This window comes from Somniosus microcephalus, chromosome 21, assembly GCF_052327205.1.
Source record: "Somniosus microcephalus isolate GS21.2 chromosome 21, FLI_Smic_1.0, whole genome shotgun sequence".
In the NCBI taxonomy this organism is placed as follows: domain Eukaryota; kingdom Metazoa; phylum Chordata; class Chondrichthyes; order Squaliformes; family Somniosidae; genus Somniosus; species Somniosus microcephalus.
In genome coordinates this window covers 5,867,715-5,885,373 of record NC_141007.1, presented here as the reverse complement: position 1 = coordinate 5,885,373, position 17,659 = coordinate 5,867,715, and the positions used below count along the sequence as shown (strand labels likewise).

Genomic DNA, 17,659 nt, shown 5'->3' with positions numbered 1-17,659 from the left:
CTCACTCCCCCTCCCCTACCTCTCCCCCTCCCCCCTCTCTCCTTCCTCCCCCTCCCCCCTCTCTCCTTCTCCCTGTCTTCTCTTCTCTGATCTTCTCCCACACCCATCCCTAACTACAAGCAGCCCAGTAAAGCCCATATTGCTGTTCGTAAATCTCTCTGCACACAGCTAGCACAATGTCTCATCATTCCGGATCAGGGTGAGAGCCCAGGCAATTTCCAAGCATGCTGAGTGAGAAAGCAGAGTGTTTGGTTAGTTCTCTGAGCTGTAAAAACATGTCACCCATGGAGTCATGGAGGGCAACACACCTGAGGCCTCCACTCACACCCTTTCCATTGAGTCACTGGACAATGGGCAGGGGCAGGGGCCCTGGATGATTTCTCACTGCCAGGGACACTGAGACCAGTTGTAGTGCCCCGACTGATGATAACTAAATTCGGCCCTAAACTGGGATAGAATTGGGTTGTGTTCGGCAGCACCTCCCAAACCCGCGACCTCTTCCACCTAGAAGGACAGGGGCAGCAGGCGCATGGGAACACCACCACCTCCAGGTTCCCCTCCAAGTCACACACCATCCTGACTTAGAAGTATATCACCGATCCTTCATCGTCGCTGGGTCAGAATCCTGGAACTCCGTACCTAACAGCACTGTGGGAGTACCTTCACCACACGGACTGCAGCGGTTCAAGACAGCGGCTCACCACCACCTTCTCGAGGGCAATTAGGGATGGGCAATAAATGCTGGCCTTGCCAGCGACGCCCACACCCCATAAATACATTTTTAAAAATCCCCCCAGGATTGCCTGGAGTCTCTGGAATTGAAGATGAATCTCCGGGGCGCCACTACCAGTGTACCCGGGGAGAAAAGTCACAGGGCGTTTAAAAAAATGTGGATTCTTTTCATTTTCTTTGAACATTTTAATTTATTAATTGTAAAAATATTGGAGATGGTTTAAAAAAAAAAGGCTGTTTGACCAACAGTCAATTTAATCCAATTCATAGAATATAGAATCTCACAGCACAGGAGGCCATTCAGCCCATCGTGCCTGTGCCAGCTCTTTGAAAGAGCTCTCCAATTAGTCCCACACGCCCCACTCTTTCCCCACAGCCCTGCACATTCATCCTCTTCAATTACATGTCCAGTTGTCTTTTGAAAGTTCCTGTGGAATCTGATTCCACCACCCTTTCAGGTAGTGCGTTCCAGATCGCAACAACCCTCTCTGTGAAATCATTGCTCCTCATTTCCCCTCTAGTTCTTTTGCCAATTATTTTAAATCTGTGACCTCTGATTACCGACCCACTTGCCTGAGGAAACAGTCTCGTCCAACTTGCTCTATCAAAACCCCTCATAATTTTGAATACGTCTATTAGGTCTCCCTTTAACCTTTTTTGCTCTAAGGAGAACAACCCCAGCTTCTCCAGTCTCTCCACATCACTGAAGTCCCTCATCCCTAGTATCATCCTGGTAAAACTCCTCTGTACCCCCTCCAAGGCCTTGACATCCTTCCTAAAGTGTGGTGCCCAGAATTGAACACAATACTCCAGCTGAGGCCTAACAAGTGATTTGTAAAGGTTTAATATAACTTCCTTGTTTTTGTCTTCAATGTCCCTATTTACAAGGCCAAGTATCCCATACGCTTCCTTAACTGCCTTATGAACAGAGTATAAATCAGGAAATTAGAGGAGCATGTAATAAGGATAATGGAATAATCATGGGGGACTTTAATCTTCATATAGACTGAACAAACCAAATTGGCAAAAGTAGCTTGAAGGACGAGTTCATGGAATTCATTCAAGACAGTTTTCTAGAACAATATGTCAAGGAACCAACTAGGAAACAGCCTATTTTTAGATCTAGTATTGTGTAATGAGTCAGGGTTAATTATTAATCTTATAATAAAGGATCCATCCTCTGGGGAGGAGTGATCATAATATGATAGAAATTCATGTTGATTTTGAGAGTGATGTGGTTAAGTCCAAAAATAGAGTCTTAAATTTAAGCAAAGCAAATTACGGAGGTATTAGGGGCGAGCTGGCTGAGGTAGATTGGGAAACTAGGTTAAAAGATATGACAGGAGATAAGCAATGGCAAACATTTAAAGAAATAATTCATAATACTCAACAGTCCCTTGAGGAATAGAAACTCCACTGGAAAAGTGGTCCAACCATGGCTAACTAGAGAAGTTAAGGATAGTATTAGATCAAAAGAAGAGGCTTAAAATTGTGCCAAAAACAGAACCAGAGAACATCAGAACTAGGAGCAGGAGTCGGCCATTCGGCCCCTCGAGTCTGCTCCGCCATTCAATAAGATCATGGTTGATCTTCGACCTCAACTCCAGTTTCCCGTCCGATCTCCATATCCCCTGACTCCCCTGTAGTTCAAATGTCTGTCTATCTCAGCCTTGAATATATTCAATGACTCCGCCTCCACGGCTCTCCGGGGAAGAGAAATCCACAGATTCACGACCCTCAGAGAGAAGAAATTCCTCCTCATCTCCGTCTTAAATGGGCGACCCCTTATTCTGAAACTATGCCCCCTAGTTCTAGATTCCCCCACGAGGGGAAACATCCTCCCGGCATCTACCCTGTCGAGCCCCCTCAGAATCTTATATGTTTCAATAAGATCCCCTCTCATTCTTCTAAACTCCAATGAGTATAGGCCCAACCTGCTCAACCTTTCTTCATAAGACAACCCCCTCATCCCAGGAATTTAGTAAGTCTGAGGATTGGGAGGGTTTGAAAAACCAGCAAAGGATGACCAGGAAATTGATAGAGGGAGAAAATAGAATATGAGAATAAACTAGCAAGAAATATAAAAACCGATTACAAGAGCTTCTACAAGTATGCAAAAAGGAAGAGATTATCGAAAGTGAACGTGGGTCCCCTGGAGACAGACAGGAGAAATTAGAATGGGGGGATGAGGAAATGGCAGCGACGCAGAAGGCACAAAAAACATACCAGAAATAGCGAGGAACCAAGGGTCTAATGAGTGAGGAACTTAAAGTAATTACTATTAGTAAAGAAAAGGTACTGGAGAAATTAATGGGACTAAAAGCCAACAAATCCCCTGGACCTGATGGCCTACATCCTAGGGTTTTAAAGAATTGGCTGCAGAGATAGTGGATGCATTTTCAGAATGCACTCGATAAGGTGCCACACAAGATTAGGGCTCATGGGATTGGGGGTAATATACTAGCATGGATTGAGGATTGGTTAACGGACAGGAAACAGAGAGTAGGTATAAATGGGTCATTTTTGGGTTGGCAGGCTGTAACTAGTGGGGTACCGCAAGGATCAGAGCTTGGGCCTCAGCTATTCACAATCTACATCAATGATTTGGATGAGGGGACCAAATGTAATATATCCAAGTTTGCTGATGATACAAAGCTGGGTGGGAATGTAAGTTGTGAGGAGGATGCAAGGAGGCTTCAAGGGGATATAGACAGGCTAAGTGAGTGGACAATAAGGTGGTAGATGGAGTATAATGTGGGGAAGTGTGAAATTATCCACTTTGATAGGAAGAATAGAAAAGCAGAATATTTTTTAAAAGGTGAGAGACTAGTAAACGTTGGTGTTCAGAGGGATTTGGGTTCTTGTACACAAAACACAGAAAGTTAACATACAGGTACAGCAAGCAATTAGGAAGGCAAATGGTATGTTGGCCTTCATTGAAAGGGATTGGAGTATAAGAGTAAGGAAGTCTTACTACAGTTGTACAGGGCCTTGGTGAGACCACACCTGGAATACTGTGCACAGTTTTGGTCTCCTTACCTAAGAAAGGATCTACTTGACTTAGAGGGGGTGTAATGAAGGGATATTCAAGGCTGAGATCAATAGATTTTTGGACTCTGGGGGAATCAAGGGATATGGGGATCGGGCGGGAAAGTGGAGTTGAGGTCGAAGATCAGCCATGATCTTATTGAATGGCGGAGCAGGCTCGAGGGGCTGTATGGCTGACTCCTGCTCCTATTTCTTATGTTCTTATCAACTTGCGCTGCCCCCTTCAAAGATTTGTGAATATGCACCCCCAGGTCCCTCTACTCTTGCACCCCTCTCAAAACAGTATCAGTTAGATTGTACTGCCTCTTAAACTGCATCTGCCGTGTGTCTGCCCATTTCACCAGTCTGTCTATGTCCTCCTGGAGTCTGCTACTATCCTGTTACTCTGTGCCTCCAATCCCTTAGCCAATTAGAAACCCATGTTACCACCGTCCCTTTAATCCCCTGTGCTTCTATTTTCCAAATAAGTCTGTCATGTAGCACTTTATCAAATGCCTTTTGAAAGTCCATATAAACAACATCTACTGCACTACCATCATGAACCTGCTCTGTTACTTCATCAAAGAACTCAATCAGATTACTCAGACACAATTTGCCTTTAACAAATCCATGCTGGTTGTCCTTTATTAACCCATGCTTCTCCAAGTGAGAATTAATTTTGTCCTCGGCAGTGGTCTGTAGTAGTTTCCCCACCAGTGGCAGTAGATTGATTGGCCTGTGGTTGCCGGGTTTATCCCTGTCCCCTTTTTTGAACAGGGGTGTAACATTAGCAATCCTCCAGTCCTCTGGCACCACCCCCATATCCAAAGAGGATTGAAAGATTGTGGTTAGAGTTTCTGCTATCTCCACCTCAGCAACCTAGGGTGCATCCCATCTGGTGACTTGGTAACTTTGAGTGATGCCAACCTATTTAGCATCTTTTTATCTATTTTCATCCTAATCAATATCTCTATTCCCCCCGGGCTACAAAGGAGTCTGTTCACTTTCCAATTGGCTGTGGGAAGGCAGTGCATCGGAGGGTGGACCAATGGACGTGAGGGTGGTGGCGGGTGTGAGGGGGTGGCGGGTGTGAGGGGGTGGCGGGTGAGGTGGTGGCGGGTGAGGTGGTGGCGGGTGAGGTGGTGGCGGGTGTGAGGGGGTGGCGGGTGTGAGGGGGTGGCGGGTGTGAGGGGGGTGGCGGGTGAGGTGGTGGCGGGTGTGAGGGGGTGGCGGGTGAGGTGGTGGCGGGTGAGGTGGTGGCGGGTGAGGTGGTGGCGGGTGTGAGGTGGTGGCGGGTGTGAGGGGGTGGCGGGTGTGAGGGGGTGGCGGGTGTGAGGGGGTGGCGGGTGTGAGGGGGGTGGCGGGTGTGAGGGGGTGGCGACTGAGGTGGTGGCGGGTGTGAGGGGGTGGCGACTGAGGTGGTGGCGGGTGTGAGGGGGTGGCGGGTGTGAGGGGGTGGCGGGTGTGAGGTGGTGGCGGGGGTGGCGGGTGTGAGGGGGGTGGCGGGTGTGAGGGGGTGGCAGGGGTGGCGGGTGTGAGGGGGTGGCGGGTGTGAGGGGGTGGCAGGGGTGGCGGGTGTGAGGGGGTGGCGGGTGTGAGGGGGTGGCAGGGGTGGCGGGTGTGAGGGGGTGGCGGGTGTGAGGGGGTGGCAGGGGTGGCGGGTGTGAGGGGGTGGCGGGTGTGAGGTGGTGGCGGGTGTGAGGGGGTGGCGGGGGTGAGGGGGGTGGCGGGTGTGAGGGGGTGGCGGGGGTGAGGTGGTGGCGGGGGTGAGGGGGTGGCGGGTGTGAGGGGGTGGCGGGTGTGAGGGGTGGCGGGGGTGAGGGGGTGGCAGGTGTGAGGGGGTGGCGGGTGTGGGGGTGGCGGGGGTGAGGGGGTGGCGGGGGTGGCGGGTGTGAGGGGGGTGGCGGGTGTGAGGGGGTGGCGGAGGGGGGGGTGCTGAGTACCGAGTGGCGGGGGGCTTAGTGCCGGGTCGTGTTGTGCATCTCTCCACTTGCCTCCCTTGGCTGGGTGCGGAGATGTTTGAGGGGGTCAGGACCGGGGTGTCAGGACGGAGGGGTTAGGACCGAGAAGGTCAGGACCGGGGGGTCAGGACCGAGGGGGTCAGGACCCGGGGGTCAGGACTGAGGGGTCAGGACCGGGGGGTCAGGACTGAGGGGGTCAGGACCCGGGGGGTCAGGACCGAGGGGGTCAGGACCGGGGGGTTAGGACCGAGGGGGTTAGGACCGAGGGGGTCAGGACCCGGGGGTCAGGACCGAGGGGGTCAGGACCGAGGGGTCAGGACCAAGGGGTTAGGACCGAGGGGGTTAGGACCGAGGGGGTTAGGACCGAGGGGTTAGGACCGAGGGGGTTAGGACCGAGGGGTTAGGACCGAGGGGTTAGGACCGAGGGGGTTAGGACCGAGGGGGTTAGGACCGAGGGGGTTAGGACCGGGGGGTTAGGACCGAGGGGTTAGGACCGAGGGGGTTAGGACCCGGGGGTCAGGACTGAGTCGGTTAGGAACGGGGCATTCAGGACCGAGGGGGTTAGGACCGAGGGGTCAGGATCGGGGGGTTAGGACCGAGGGGTTAGGACCGAGGGGGTTAGGACCGGGGGGTTAGGACCAAGGGGGTTAGGACCGGGGGGTTAGGACCGAGGGGGTTAGGACCAAGGGGGTTAGGACCGGGGGGTTAGGACCGAGGGGGTTAGGACCGAGGGGGTTAGGACCGAGGGGTTAGGACCGAGGGGGTTAGGACCGAGGGGGTTAGGACCGAGGGGTCAGGACCGAGGGGTTAGGACCGAGGGGGTTAGGACCGAGGGGGTTAGGACCGAGGGGTTAGGACCGAGGGGGTTAGGACCGAGGGGTTAGGACCGAGGGGTTAGGACCGAGGGGGTTAGGACCGAGGGGGTTAGGACCGAGGGGGTTAGGACCGGGGGGTTAGGACCGAGGGGTTAGGACCGAGGGGGTTAGGACCCGGGGGTCAGGACTGAGTCGGTTAGGAACGGGGCATTCAGGACCGAGGGGGTTAGGACCGAGGGGTCAGGATCGGGGGGTTAGGACCGAGGGGTTAGGACCGAGGGGGTTAGGACCGGGGGGTTAGGACCAAGGGGGTTAGGACCGGGGGGTTAGGACCGAGGGGGTTAGGACCAAGGGGGTTAGGACCGGGGGGTTAGGACCGAGGGGGTTAGGACCGAGGGGTTAGGACCGAGGGGGTTAGGACCGGGGGGTTAGGACCGAGGGGTTAGGACTGAGTCGGTTAGGAACGGGGCGTTCAGGACCGAGGGGGTTAGGACCGAGGGGTTAGGACCGAGGGGGTTAGGACCGGGGGGTTAGGACCGAGGGGCTTAGGACCGGGGGGGGTCAGGACCCGGGGGTTAGGACCGAGGGGGTCAGGACCCGGGGGTCAGGACCGAGGGGGTCAGGACCGGGGGGGTCAGGACCGAGGGGTTAGGACCGAGGGGTTAGGACTGAGTTGGTTAGGTTCAGGACCGGGCCAGTACGCAGGGTCCCAGGGTAAGTGGCTGCACTTTGTACCTGCCTGAATCCCTCGAAACAGTTCCACCTCCGCAAGAAACGGTGCCACAGGGTCGTGTTGCTAATGGTTACCATGTGAAAGGGTAAAGCTGACATCACAGCCATATTGACTGGGTGTAGCAAAGCCTTCATAGGGAGACTAAAGATGTGATGCTTCTTGTAGAAAGAGCAGCCTCTTCTGTGATGACAAAGAATTACTCACTTACAAGCTATTTGATCCACGTCTACCGTTTTTTGATGGGACCTGTTGGGTGACTGGGACTATTTCTCCAGATTCTACTTTCCACGTGTTCCGCCTTTCTCAAGTGCAACGTAACCTGGGGCGGTTTGTTTCTCTTATCTTGTAGGAACTAAGAGTGAGGTCGTCCCTTGACGAGGATGATGAGGAAGAGGATGAAAGTCTTCAGAGAGCATTGGAGCAAAGTCGCAAGGAGGGTGACAAGGCCGAGGGGAGGAATGAGGTAAAACCCAGCTCTCCCTCTGCTAAACTGGGACGAGTCTTCAAAGAACAATGTAACTGTCAGCCGGGGCTCAGTGGGCAGCGCTCTCGCCTCTGAGTCAGAAGGTCGTGGGTTCAAGTCCCACTCCAGAGACTTGAGCACGTAATCCAGGCTGACACTGCAGTACTGAGGGACTGCTGCACTGTCGGAGGTGCCGTCTTTTGGAAGGGACGTTAAACCGAGGCTCCGTCTGCTCACTAAGATGGACGTAAAAGATCCCATGGTGCAATTCAAAGTACAGCAGAGGAGTCCTGGCTAATATTTATCCCTCAATCAACATCACTAAAACAGATTATCTGCTCATTTATTTCATTGCTGTTTGTGGTTCGCTGCATTTCCCTACATAACTGCAGTGACTACACTTCACAAGTAAATCAGTGGCTGTGAAGCACTTTGGGACGTCCTGAGGCTGTGAAAATTGCTGTATCTATGTGAGGTAGTTCTGCCCAGTCGGTGCAGTGTGTCCAAGGTGCTCCAATACTCCCAGGTGCAGAAACAGAGACACCTGTACCGTACTCCCTAACTGTTGCTGATCTTTACCCATCTTTACTTCCTCTTCACTCAGAGGGGCTGACTCTCTCTGGATTACAGTTCCTGAGGGCTGAGCACCCTCCATGTGTGTGCAATGACAGTGAGTGTTGGCAGGCAATTCTACCATGTGAAGCATCACAGCCCTGAGGTGCTACAATTTGGCCCCATTGTTCCTGGACTAGAGAGGCAAGGGTTCAACCAGGGTTCCTGCACTTGATTGCTATCTAGTGCACAGATGTAGAAGCAGCTGAGAATCGGGTTGGGCCCCCATGGTCGAATAGTCTTCCAACATGCACGGAGAGTGAGGGATGGGCTGGCTGCCTTAACCAAATGGGGCTGTACCCCAACAGGAGCCAGCTCCTTCCAGGATGGGGTAGAGACACTATAAAGAAGGAATGTTTTGGATTGGTAACACTCGTATTCTGTTCTCTGTCTAGTCCTCACTGCTGGAGCTGGCTGATATCTTTGGGGCCCCGGTGGTTGTGACAGAGGCCAGCGCAGATCCATGGGGTGTCCAGCTCAATGGTACTTCCACCCAAAGTCATCCATGGAGGAGCAGAAACATGGCCTCGCCTCCCTCTGCAGCCTCTCCCGACCTCTGGGATACCCTCGGTAAGCCTTTCCGATCACAAGCTTGACGTCATGTCAGCACTAGAACTTAGGCGGTTTGTATAAGCGTGGGCCGGGAGCCTTGCCCTTCCCCCCCCCCGCACCCACAGGGGCAGTGCTACATACTGAGGCTTCCCCCAGCCACACACACCAGGAGATCGCGAGTCATGCCACCTTCATAGAATCAGCCTCTATGTGTTCATATGTTGTATCTCTGTTGGTCTGAGATGTGTTGGCCCCAAGTCGCTACCTCTCCCGTACACATTCTTAATGTGTGAGGCTAGAGACTATCCGCAGGATCCTCGCCCGTGGTGCCAGAGCTCGCTGCTGTCCTCGCCCAGAGGCTGAACAGTAAGGGATTTCCAGCGGGAGCCTTTGGATATTGAGGAGAAGCAGGAATCTCTGAGCAGGGAGAGAATGAGGCTGTGTTCGCAAGCAAGTCCCGCCCCACCCCCAACTTATTGGCTGACACAGTGGTGTCAAAAGACACTCCATTCTCAGGGGAAGGTTATGGCAGTGCCTCGGTAAACCAGGACCAGCACATCAGCTGGACTCTAAAATCAGGGCAGTCCAACTGCAATGGGGCGGAGAGTGAGGCGGAACATCGCCATCAGTGTGTTCGGAAAGGCAGGAGAGAGCACTGAAAGAGCGAGGGTCCCTCACAGTGCTGCACTGGGTGGGTGGAGTGTAGACAGAGCGAGGGTCCCTCACTGAGCTGCACTGGGTGGAGTGTAGTCAGAGCGAGGGTCCCTCACAGAGCTGCACTGGGTGGAGTGTAGTCAGAGCGAGGGTCCCTCACAGAGCTGCACTGGGTGGAGTGTAGTCAGAGCGAGGGTCCCTCACAGAGCTGCACTGGATGCAGTGTAGACAGAGCGAGGGTCCCTCACAGTGCTGCACTGGATGGGTGGAGTGTAGACAGAGCGAGGGTCCCTCACAGAGCTGCACTGGGTGGAGTGTAGACAGAGCGAGGGTCCCTCACAGAGCTGCACTGGATGCAGTGTAGACAGAGCGAGGGTCCCTCACAGAGCTGCACTGGATGGAGTGTAGACAGAGCGAGGGTCCCTCACAGTGCTGCACTGGATGGGTGGAGTGTAGACAGAGCGAGGGTCCCTCACAGAGCTGCACTGGGTGGAGTGTAGACAGAGCGAGGGTCCCTCACAGAGCTGCACTGGGTGGAGTGTAGACAGAGCGAGGGTCCCTCACAGAGCTGCACTGGATGGAGTGTAGACAGAGCGAGGGTCCCTCACAGAGCTGCACTGGGTGGAGTGTAGACAGAGCGAGGGTCCCTCACAGAGCTGCACTGGGTGGAGTGTAGTCAGAGCGAGGGTCCCTCACTGCTGCACTGGATGGAGTGTAGACAGAGCGAGGGTCCCTCACAGTGCTGCACTGGGTGGAGTGTAGACAGAGCGAGAGTCCCTCACAGAGCTGCACTGGGTGGAGTGTAGACAGAGCGAGGGTCCCTCACAGAGCTGCACTGGATGCAGTGTAGACAGAGCGAGGGTCCCTCACTGAGCTGCACTGGATGGAGTGTAGACAGAGCGAGGGTCCCTCACAGGGCTGCACTGGATGCAGTGTAGACAGAGCGAGAGTCCCTCACTGAGCTGCACTGGGTGGAGTGTAGACAGAGCGAGGGTCCCTCACAGTGCTGCACTGGATGGAGTGTAGACAGAGCGAGGGTCCCTCACAGAGCTGCACTGGGTGGAGTGTAGACAGAGCGAGGGTCCCTCACTGAGCTGCACTGGATGCAGTGTAGACAGAGCGAGGGTCCCTCACAGAGCTGCACTGGGTGGAGTGTAGACAGAGCGAGGGTCCCTCACTGAGCTGCACTGGGTGGAGTGTAGACAGAGCGAGGGTCCCTCACAGTGCTGCACTGGGTGGGTGGAGTGTAGACAGAGCGAGGGTCCCTCACTGAGCTGCACTGGATGGAGTGTAGACAGAGCGAGGGTCCCTCACAGAGCTGCACTGGATGGAGTGTAGACAGAGCGAGGGTCCCTCACAGTGCTGCACTGGGTGGAGTGTAGACAGAGCGAGGGTCCCTCACTGAGCTGCACTGGATGGAGTGTAGACAGAGCGAGGGTCCCTCACAGAGCTGCACTGGGTGGAGTGTAGACAGAGCGAGGGTCCGTCACAGTGCTGCACTGGGTGGAGTGTAGACAGAGCGAGGGTCCCTCACAGAGCTGCACTGGATGGAGTGTAGACAGAGCGAGGGTCCCTCACAGAGCTGCACTGGATGGAGTGTAGACAGAGCGAGGGTCCCTCACAGAGCTGCACTGGATGGAGTGTAGACAGAGCGAGGGTCCCTCACAGTGCTGCACTGGGTGGAGTGTAGACAGAGCGAGGGTCCCTCACAGAGCTGCACTGGGTGGAGTGTAGACAGAGCGAGGGTCCCTCACAGAGCTGCACTGGGTGGAGTGTAGTCAGAGCGAGAGTCCCTCACTGAGCTGCACTGGATGGAGTGTAGACAGAGCGAGAGTCCCTCACTGAGCTGCACTGGATGGAGTGTAGACAGAGCGAGGGTCCCTCACAGTGCTGCACTGGGTGGAGTGTAGACAGAGCGAGGGTCCCTCACTGAGCTGCACTGGATGGAGTGTAGACAGAGCGAGGGTCCCTCACAGAGCTGCACTGGGTGGAGTGTAGACAGAGCGAGGGTCCCTCACAGAGCTGCACTGGATGGAGTGTAGACAGAGCGAGGGTCCCTCACAGTGCTGCACTGGGTGGAGTGTAGACAGAGCGAGGGTCCCTCACAGAGCTGCACTGGGTGGAGTGTAGACAGAGCGAGGGTCCCTCACAGTGCTGCACTGGGTGGAGTGTAGACAGAGCGAGGGTCCCTCACAGTGCTGCACTGGGTGGAGTGTAGACAGAGCGAGGGTCCGTCACAGTGCTGCACTGGGTGGAGTGTAGACAGAGCGAGAGTCCCTCACAGTGCTGCACTGGGTGGAGTGTAGACAGAGCGAGGGCCCCTCACAGAGCTGCACTGGGTGGAGTGTAGACAGAGCGAGGGTCCGTCACAGTGCTGCACTGGGTGGAGTGTAGACAGAGCGAGGGTCCCTCACAGTGCTGCACTGGATGGAGTGTAGACAGAGCGAGGGTCCCTCACTGAGCTGCACTGGATGGAGTGTAGACAGAGCGAGGGTCCGTCACAGAGCTGCACTGGATGGAGTGTAGACAGAGCGAGGGTCCCTCACAGAGCTGCACTGGATGGAGTGTAGACAGAGCGAGGGTCCCTCACTGAGCTGCACTGGATGCAGTGTAGACAGAGCGAGGGTCCCTCACTGAGCTGCACTGGGTGGAGTGTAGACAGAGCGAGGGTCCCTCACAGTGCTGCACTGGATGGAGTGTAGACAGAGCGAGGGTCCCTCACTGAGCTGCACTGGATGCAGTGTAGACAGAGCGAGGGTCCCTCACTGAGCTGCACTGGATGCAGTGTAGACAGAGCGAGGGTCCCTCACTGAGCTGCACTGGATGGAGTGTAGACAGAGCGAGGGTCCCTCACTGAGCTGCACTGGATGCAGTGTAGACAGAGCGAGAGTCCCTCACAGTGCTGCACTGGGTGGAGTGTAGACAGAGCGAGGGTCCCTCACAGAGCTGCACTGGGTGGAGTGTAGACAGAGCGAGGGTCCCTCACAGAGCTGCACTGGGTGGAGTGTAGACAGAGCGAGGGTCCCTCACAGTGCTGCACTGGATGGAGTGTAGACAGAGCGAGGGTCCCTCACTGAGCTGCACTGGGTGGAGTGTAGACAGAGCGAGGGTCCCTCACAGAGCTGCACTGGGTGGAGTGTAGACAGAGCGAGGGTCCCTCACAGAGCTGCACTGGGTGGAGTGTAGACAGAGCGAGGGTCCCTCACAGTGCTGCACTGGGTGGAGTGTAGACAGAGCGAGAGTCCCTCACAGAGCTGCACTGGGTGGAGTGTAGACAGAGCGAGGGTCCCTCACAGAGCTGCACTGGGTGGAGTGTAGACAGAGCGAGGGTCCCTCACTGAGCTGCACTGGGTGGAGTGTAGACAGAGCGAGGGTCCCTCACAGAGCTGCACTGGGTGGAGTGTAGACAGAGCGAGGGTCCCTCACTGAGCTGCACTGGGTGGAGTGTAGACAGAGCGAGGGTCCCTCACAGAGCTGCACTGGATGGAGTGTAGACAGAGCGAGGGTCCCTCACAGTGCTGCACTGGATGGAGTGTAGACAGAGCGAGGGTCCCTCACAGTGCTGCACTGGGTGGAGTGTAGACAGAGCGAGAGTCCCTCACAGAGCTGCACTGGGTGGAGTGTAGACAGAGCGAGGGTCCCTCACAGAGCTGCACTGGGTGGAGTGTAGACAGAGCGAGGGTCCCTCACTGAGCTGCACTGGGTGGAGTGTAGACAGAGCGAGGGTCCCTCACAGAGCTGCACTGGATGGAGTGTAGACAGAGCGAGGGTCCCTCACTGAGCTGCACTGGGTGGAGTGTAGACAGAGCGAGGGTCCCTCACTGAGCTGCACTGGATGGAGTGTAGACAGAGCGAGGGTCCCTCACAGTGCTGCACTGGATGGAGTGTAGACAGAGCGAGGGTCCCTCACTGAGCTGCACTGGATGGAGTGTAGACAGAGCGAGGGTCCCTCACTGAGCTGCACTGGATGGAGTGTAGACAGAGCGAGGGTCCCTCACAGTGCTGCACTGGGTGGAGTGTAGACAGAGCGAGGGTCCCTCACAGAGCTGCACTGGATGGAGTGTAGACAGAGCGAGGGTCCCTCACAGAGCTGCACTGGGTGGAGTGTAGACAGAGCGAGGGTCCCTCACAGAGCTGCACTGGGTGGAGTGTAGACAGAGCGAGGGTCCCTCACAGAGCTGCACTGGATGCAGTGTAGACAGAGCGAGAGTCCCTCACAGAGCTGCACTGGATGCAGTGTAGACAGAGCGAGGGTCCCTCACAGTGCTGCACTGGATGGAGTGTAGACAGAGCGAGGGTCCCTCACTGAGCTGCACTGGGTGGAGTGTAGACAGAGCGAGGGTCCCTCACAGAGCTGCACTGGGTGGAGTGTAGACAGAGCGAGGGTCCGTCACAGAGCTGCACTGGGTGGAGTGTAGACAGAGCGAGGGTCCCTCACAGAGCTGCACTGGGTGGAGTGTAGACAGAGCGAGGGTCCCTCACAGAGCTGCACTGGATGCAGTGTAGACAGAGCGAGGGTCCCTCACTGAGCTGCACTGGATGGAGTGTAGACAGAGCGAGGGTCCCTCACAGAGCTGCACTGGATGCAGTGTAGACAGAGCGAGGGTCCCTCACAGTGCTGCACTGGATGGAGTGTAGACAGAGCGAGGGTCCCTCACAGTGCTGCACTGGGTGGAGTGTAGACAGAGCGAGGGTCCCTCACAGAGCTGCACTGGATGGAGTGTAGACAGAGCGAGGGTCCCTCACAGTGCTGCACTGGATGGAGTGTAGACAGAGCGAGGGTCCCTCACTGAGCTGCACTGGGTGGAGTGTAGACAGAGCGAGGGTCCCTCACAGAGCTGCACTGGGTGGAGTGTAGACAGAGCGAGGGTCCCTCACAGTGCTGCACTGGATGGAGTGTAGACAGAGCGAGGGTCCCTCACAGTGCTGCACTGGATGCAGTGTAGACAGAGCGAGGGTCCCTCACAGAGCGGCACTGGGTGGAGTGTAGACAGAGCGAGGGTCCCTCACTGAGCTGCACTGGGTGGGTGGAGTGTAGACAGAGCGAGGGTCCCTCACTGAGCTGCACTGGATGGAGTGTAGACAGAGCAAGGGTCCCTCACTGAGCTGCACTGGGTGGAGTGTAGACAGAGCGAGGGTCCCTCACTGAGCTGCACTGGATGGAGTGTAGACAGAGCAAGGGTCCCTCACTGAGCTGCACTGGATGGAGTGTAGACAGAGCGAGGGTCCCTCACAGAGCTGCACTGGATGGAGTGTAGACAGAGCGAGGGTCCCTCACAGAGCTGCACTGGATGGAGTGTAGACAGAGCGAGGGTCCGTCACTGAGCTGCACTGGGTGGAGTCCAGACAGGGGGGCAAAGGTTCGACAGGTAGGAACCCTGCCACAATTGCACCATTCACGGTGGCTCTTTAATACGATGCTGACGCACTTTGTGTGATTTCTTTCAGGTACAAAAGCGTCTGGCCCGAGTGCAGCGAATTCTTGGCCATCTTCAGAAACCCATGCTGCCTCTTCTCAGCCGTGGGACACAGATCCCTGGGCCCAGGCCCCTGGGCCAGCAGCCAGCAGCCAGTCCAGTGTGGATCCTTGGGTGACAGTGCCCTCCTCCAGCACCGCCACCGCTGTACCAGGTACCGATACAGTGCGTCAGGTAAATGGCAAGCAGCTCCGCACTGCCAACCCCCTCGGGGAATGGGCAAGGCTCCTTAAGCTCACGCACTTCCTAGCAACCTACAGCCAATAGCGCAGTGACAGAAATGAAGTGCTTTGTCTCTGTCACAGTACATCAAGGGTTAACCCCAGGCTCACTCGCAGAGGAGGTTACGCTGTGAGACCCCGGGGTACGTGCGGGATAGACAGGACATTGCTCTGCCATTCCATGGGATTGGGCGGTGGGCGGTTGCGGAAGATTAGACACAGGCCCCTCACTCCGGATTCCCCTCCCATTATTCCACCAACTCCAATTCTCCAGCACCACTCCGCCTGATGTCCACACCATGGGCGGCGTATTTAAATGAGACGACAAAGGGGAGGGAAGTGATGCTTCAGTTATATAAAGCCCTGGTCAGATCCCATCTGGACCCTGCGTTCAGTCCTGGGCTCCGCCCCTCAGGAAGGATAGGCCTCGGAGGGGGAGCCACACAGATTCACCAGAAGGATACCGGGGCTAAAAGGGTTAAATTATGAGGACAGGTTTGCACAGACTAGGCTGGTATTCCCTCAAGTTTAGAAGATTAAGGGGTGATCTGATCGAGGGTGTTTAAAATAATAAAGGGATTAGATAGAGTGAAACTATTTCCTCTGGTGGGCGAGTCCAGAACAAGGGGCAGAACCTTAAAATTAGAGCCAGGCCGTTCAGGGGTGATGTCAGGAAGCACTTCTTCACACAAAGGGGAGCGGAAATCTGGAACTCTCTCCCCCAAAAGGCTGAGGATCAATTGGCACTTTCAAGCCTGAGATTGGTCGATTTCTGTTGAGTCAGGGTATCGAGGGATATGGAGCCAAGGGGGGTAAATGGGGTTGAGGTACAAATCAAACATGATCTAATGGAAACACAATAGCAAAATACTGCGGCTGCTGGAAATCTGAAGTAACAACAGAAAATGCTGGAAATACTCAGCAGGTCAGGCAGCATCTGTGGAGAGAGAAACAGAGTTAATGTTTCAGGTCTGGGACCCTTCATCAGAACTGGAAAAAGCTGGAGATGTAACAGATATTAAGCAGGCGCAGAGACGGGGCTATTTGATCCACGTCTAACGTTTTGTGGAAAACCTCCGCTCAGTCCACCGTGAGGGTGACCCCGAGCTTCCGGTCGCCGGTCACTTTAATTCTCCACTTCACTCCCACTCTGATCTCTCTATCCTCGGCCTATTGCATTGTTCCAATGAAGCGCAACGTAAGCTCGAGGAACAGCACCTCATCTTTCGATTGGGCCCTTTACAACCTGCCGGACTCAATATCGAGTTCAACAATTTCAGATAATAACCCCTGCCCCCATTTTTCATGCTGTATGATTTTGCCATTCCCATTTGCAACATTTTATCTTTCCTGCCTCTTACATAAGCACAGTATGTTCCTGCAATTCCTTCCTCCTCCCTCCTAAACCCCCGCTCCCCCCCCCATCTCTGCACTGGTGGGGGGGGGGGGGGGCAGGGGGAGAGCTGGACTCGGGGGGGGGGGGGGGGGCCAGGGGGAGAGCTGGACTCGGGGGGGGGGGGGGGGCTGGACTCGGGGTGGGGGGGGGCGCTGGGCTCAGTGAGGGGGGGGGCCTGGACTCGGGGGGCGGGGGGGGAGCTGGACTCGGGGGGGGGGGGGGGCGGGAAGCTGGACTCGGGGGGGGGGGGGGGGAGGCTGGACTCGGGGGGGGTGTGCTGGGCTCGGGGGGGGGGTGCTGGACTCGGGGGGGGGTGGAGCTGGACTCGGGGGGGCTGGACTCGGGGGGGGCTGGACTCGGGGGGGGAGCGCTGGACTCGGGGGGGGCTGGACTCGGGGGGGGGGGGGCTGGACTCGGGGGGGCTGGACTCGGGGGGGGTGCTGGACCTCAGGGGGGCTGGACTCGGGGGGGGGGGGCTGGACTCGGGGGGGGCTGGACTCGGGGGGGGGGTGGAGCTGGACTCGGGGGGGCTGGACTCGGGGGGGGGGCTGGACTCGGGGGGGCTGGACTCGGGGGGGGGGGCGCTGGACTCGGGGGGGGTGGAGCTGGACTCAGGGGGGGCTGGACTCAGGGGGGCGGCTGGACTCGGGGGGGGGGGGGGGACGAGCTGGGACTCGGGGGGCTGGACCCGAGGGGGGGCTGGACTCGGGGGGGGTGGCTGGACTCGCGGGGGGGCTGGACTCGGGGGGGTGCTGGACTCGGGAGGGGGGGAGAGCTGGACTCGGGGGGGGCTGGACTCGGGGGGGGGGCTGGACTCGGGGGGGGGCTGGACTCGGGGGGGCTGGACTCGGGGGGGGCTGGACTCGGGGGCGGAGGGGGAGAGCTGGACTCGGGGGGGCTGGACCCGGGGGGGCTGGACTCGGGGGGGGGGGGGCTAGACTCGGAGGGGGGCTGGACTCGGGGGGGGTGGCTGGACTCGCGGGTGGGCCTGGACTCGGGGGGGGGGGCTGGACTCG

General features: G+C 56.6%; 2 protein-coding genes across 2 annotated transcripts in view; both read left to right on the top strand.

Moving 5' to 3' along the window:
- Positions 1–17,659, top strand: part of mrps7 (mitochondrial ribosomal protein S7) — a 1,172,241-nt gene that overhangs the window by 428,528 nt on the left and 726,054 nt on the right. The window lies entirely within an intron of this gene.
- Positions 1–17,659, top strand: part of LOC147102564 (epsin-3-like) — a 108,171-nt gene that overhangs the window by 42,510 nt on the left and 48,002 nt on the right. The window contains exons 4-6 of the mRNA XM_085964051.1: positions 7,618–7,731; positions 8,739–8,913; positions 14,998–15,180. Of these exons, the coding sequence (XP_085820177.1) occupies positions 7,618–7,731; positions 8,739–8,913; positions 14,998–15,180 (472 nt within the window). The remainder of the gene's footprint in view (positions 1–7,617; positions 7,732–8,738; positions 8,914–14,997; positions 15,181–17,659) is intronic.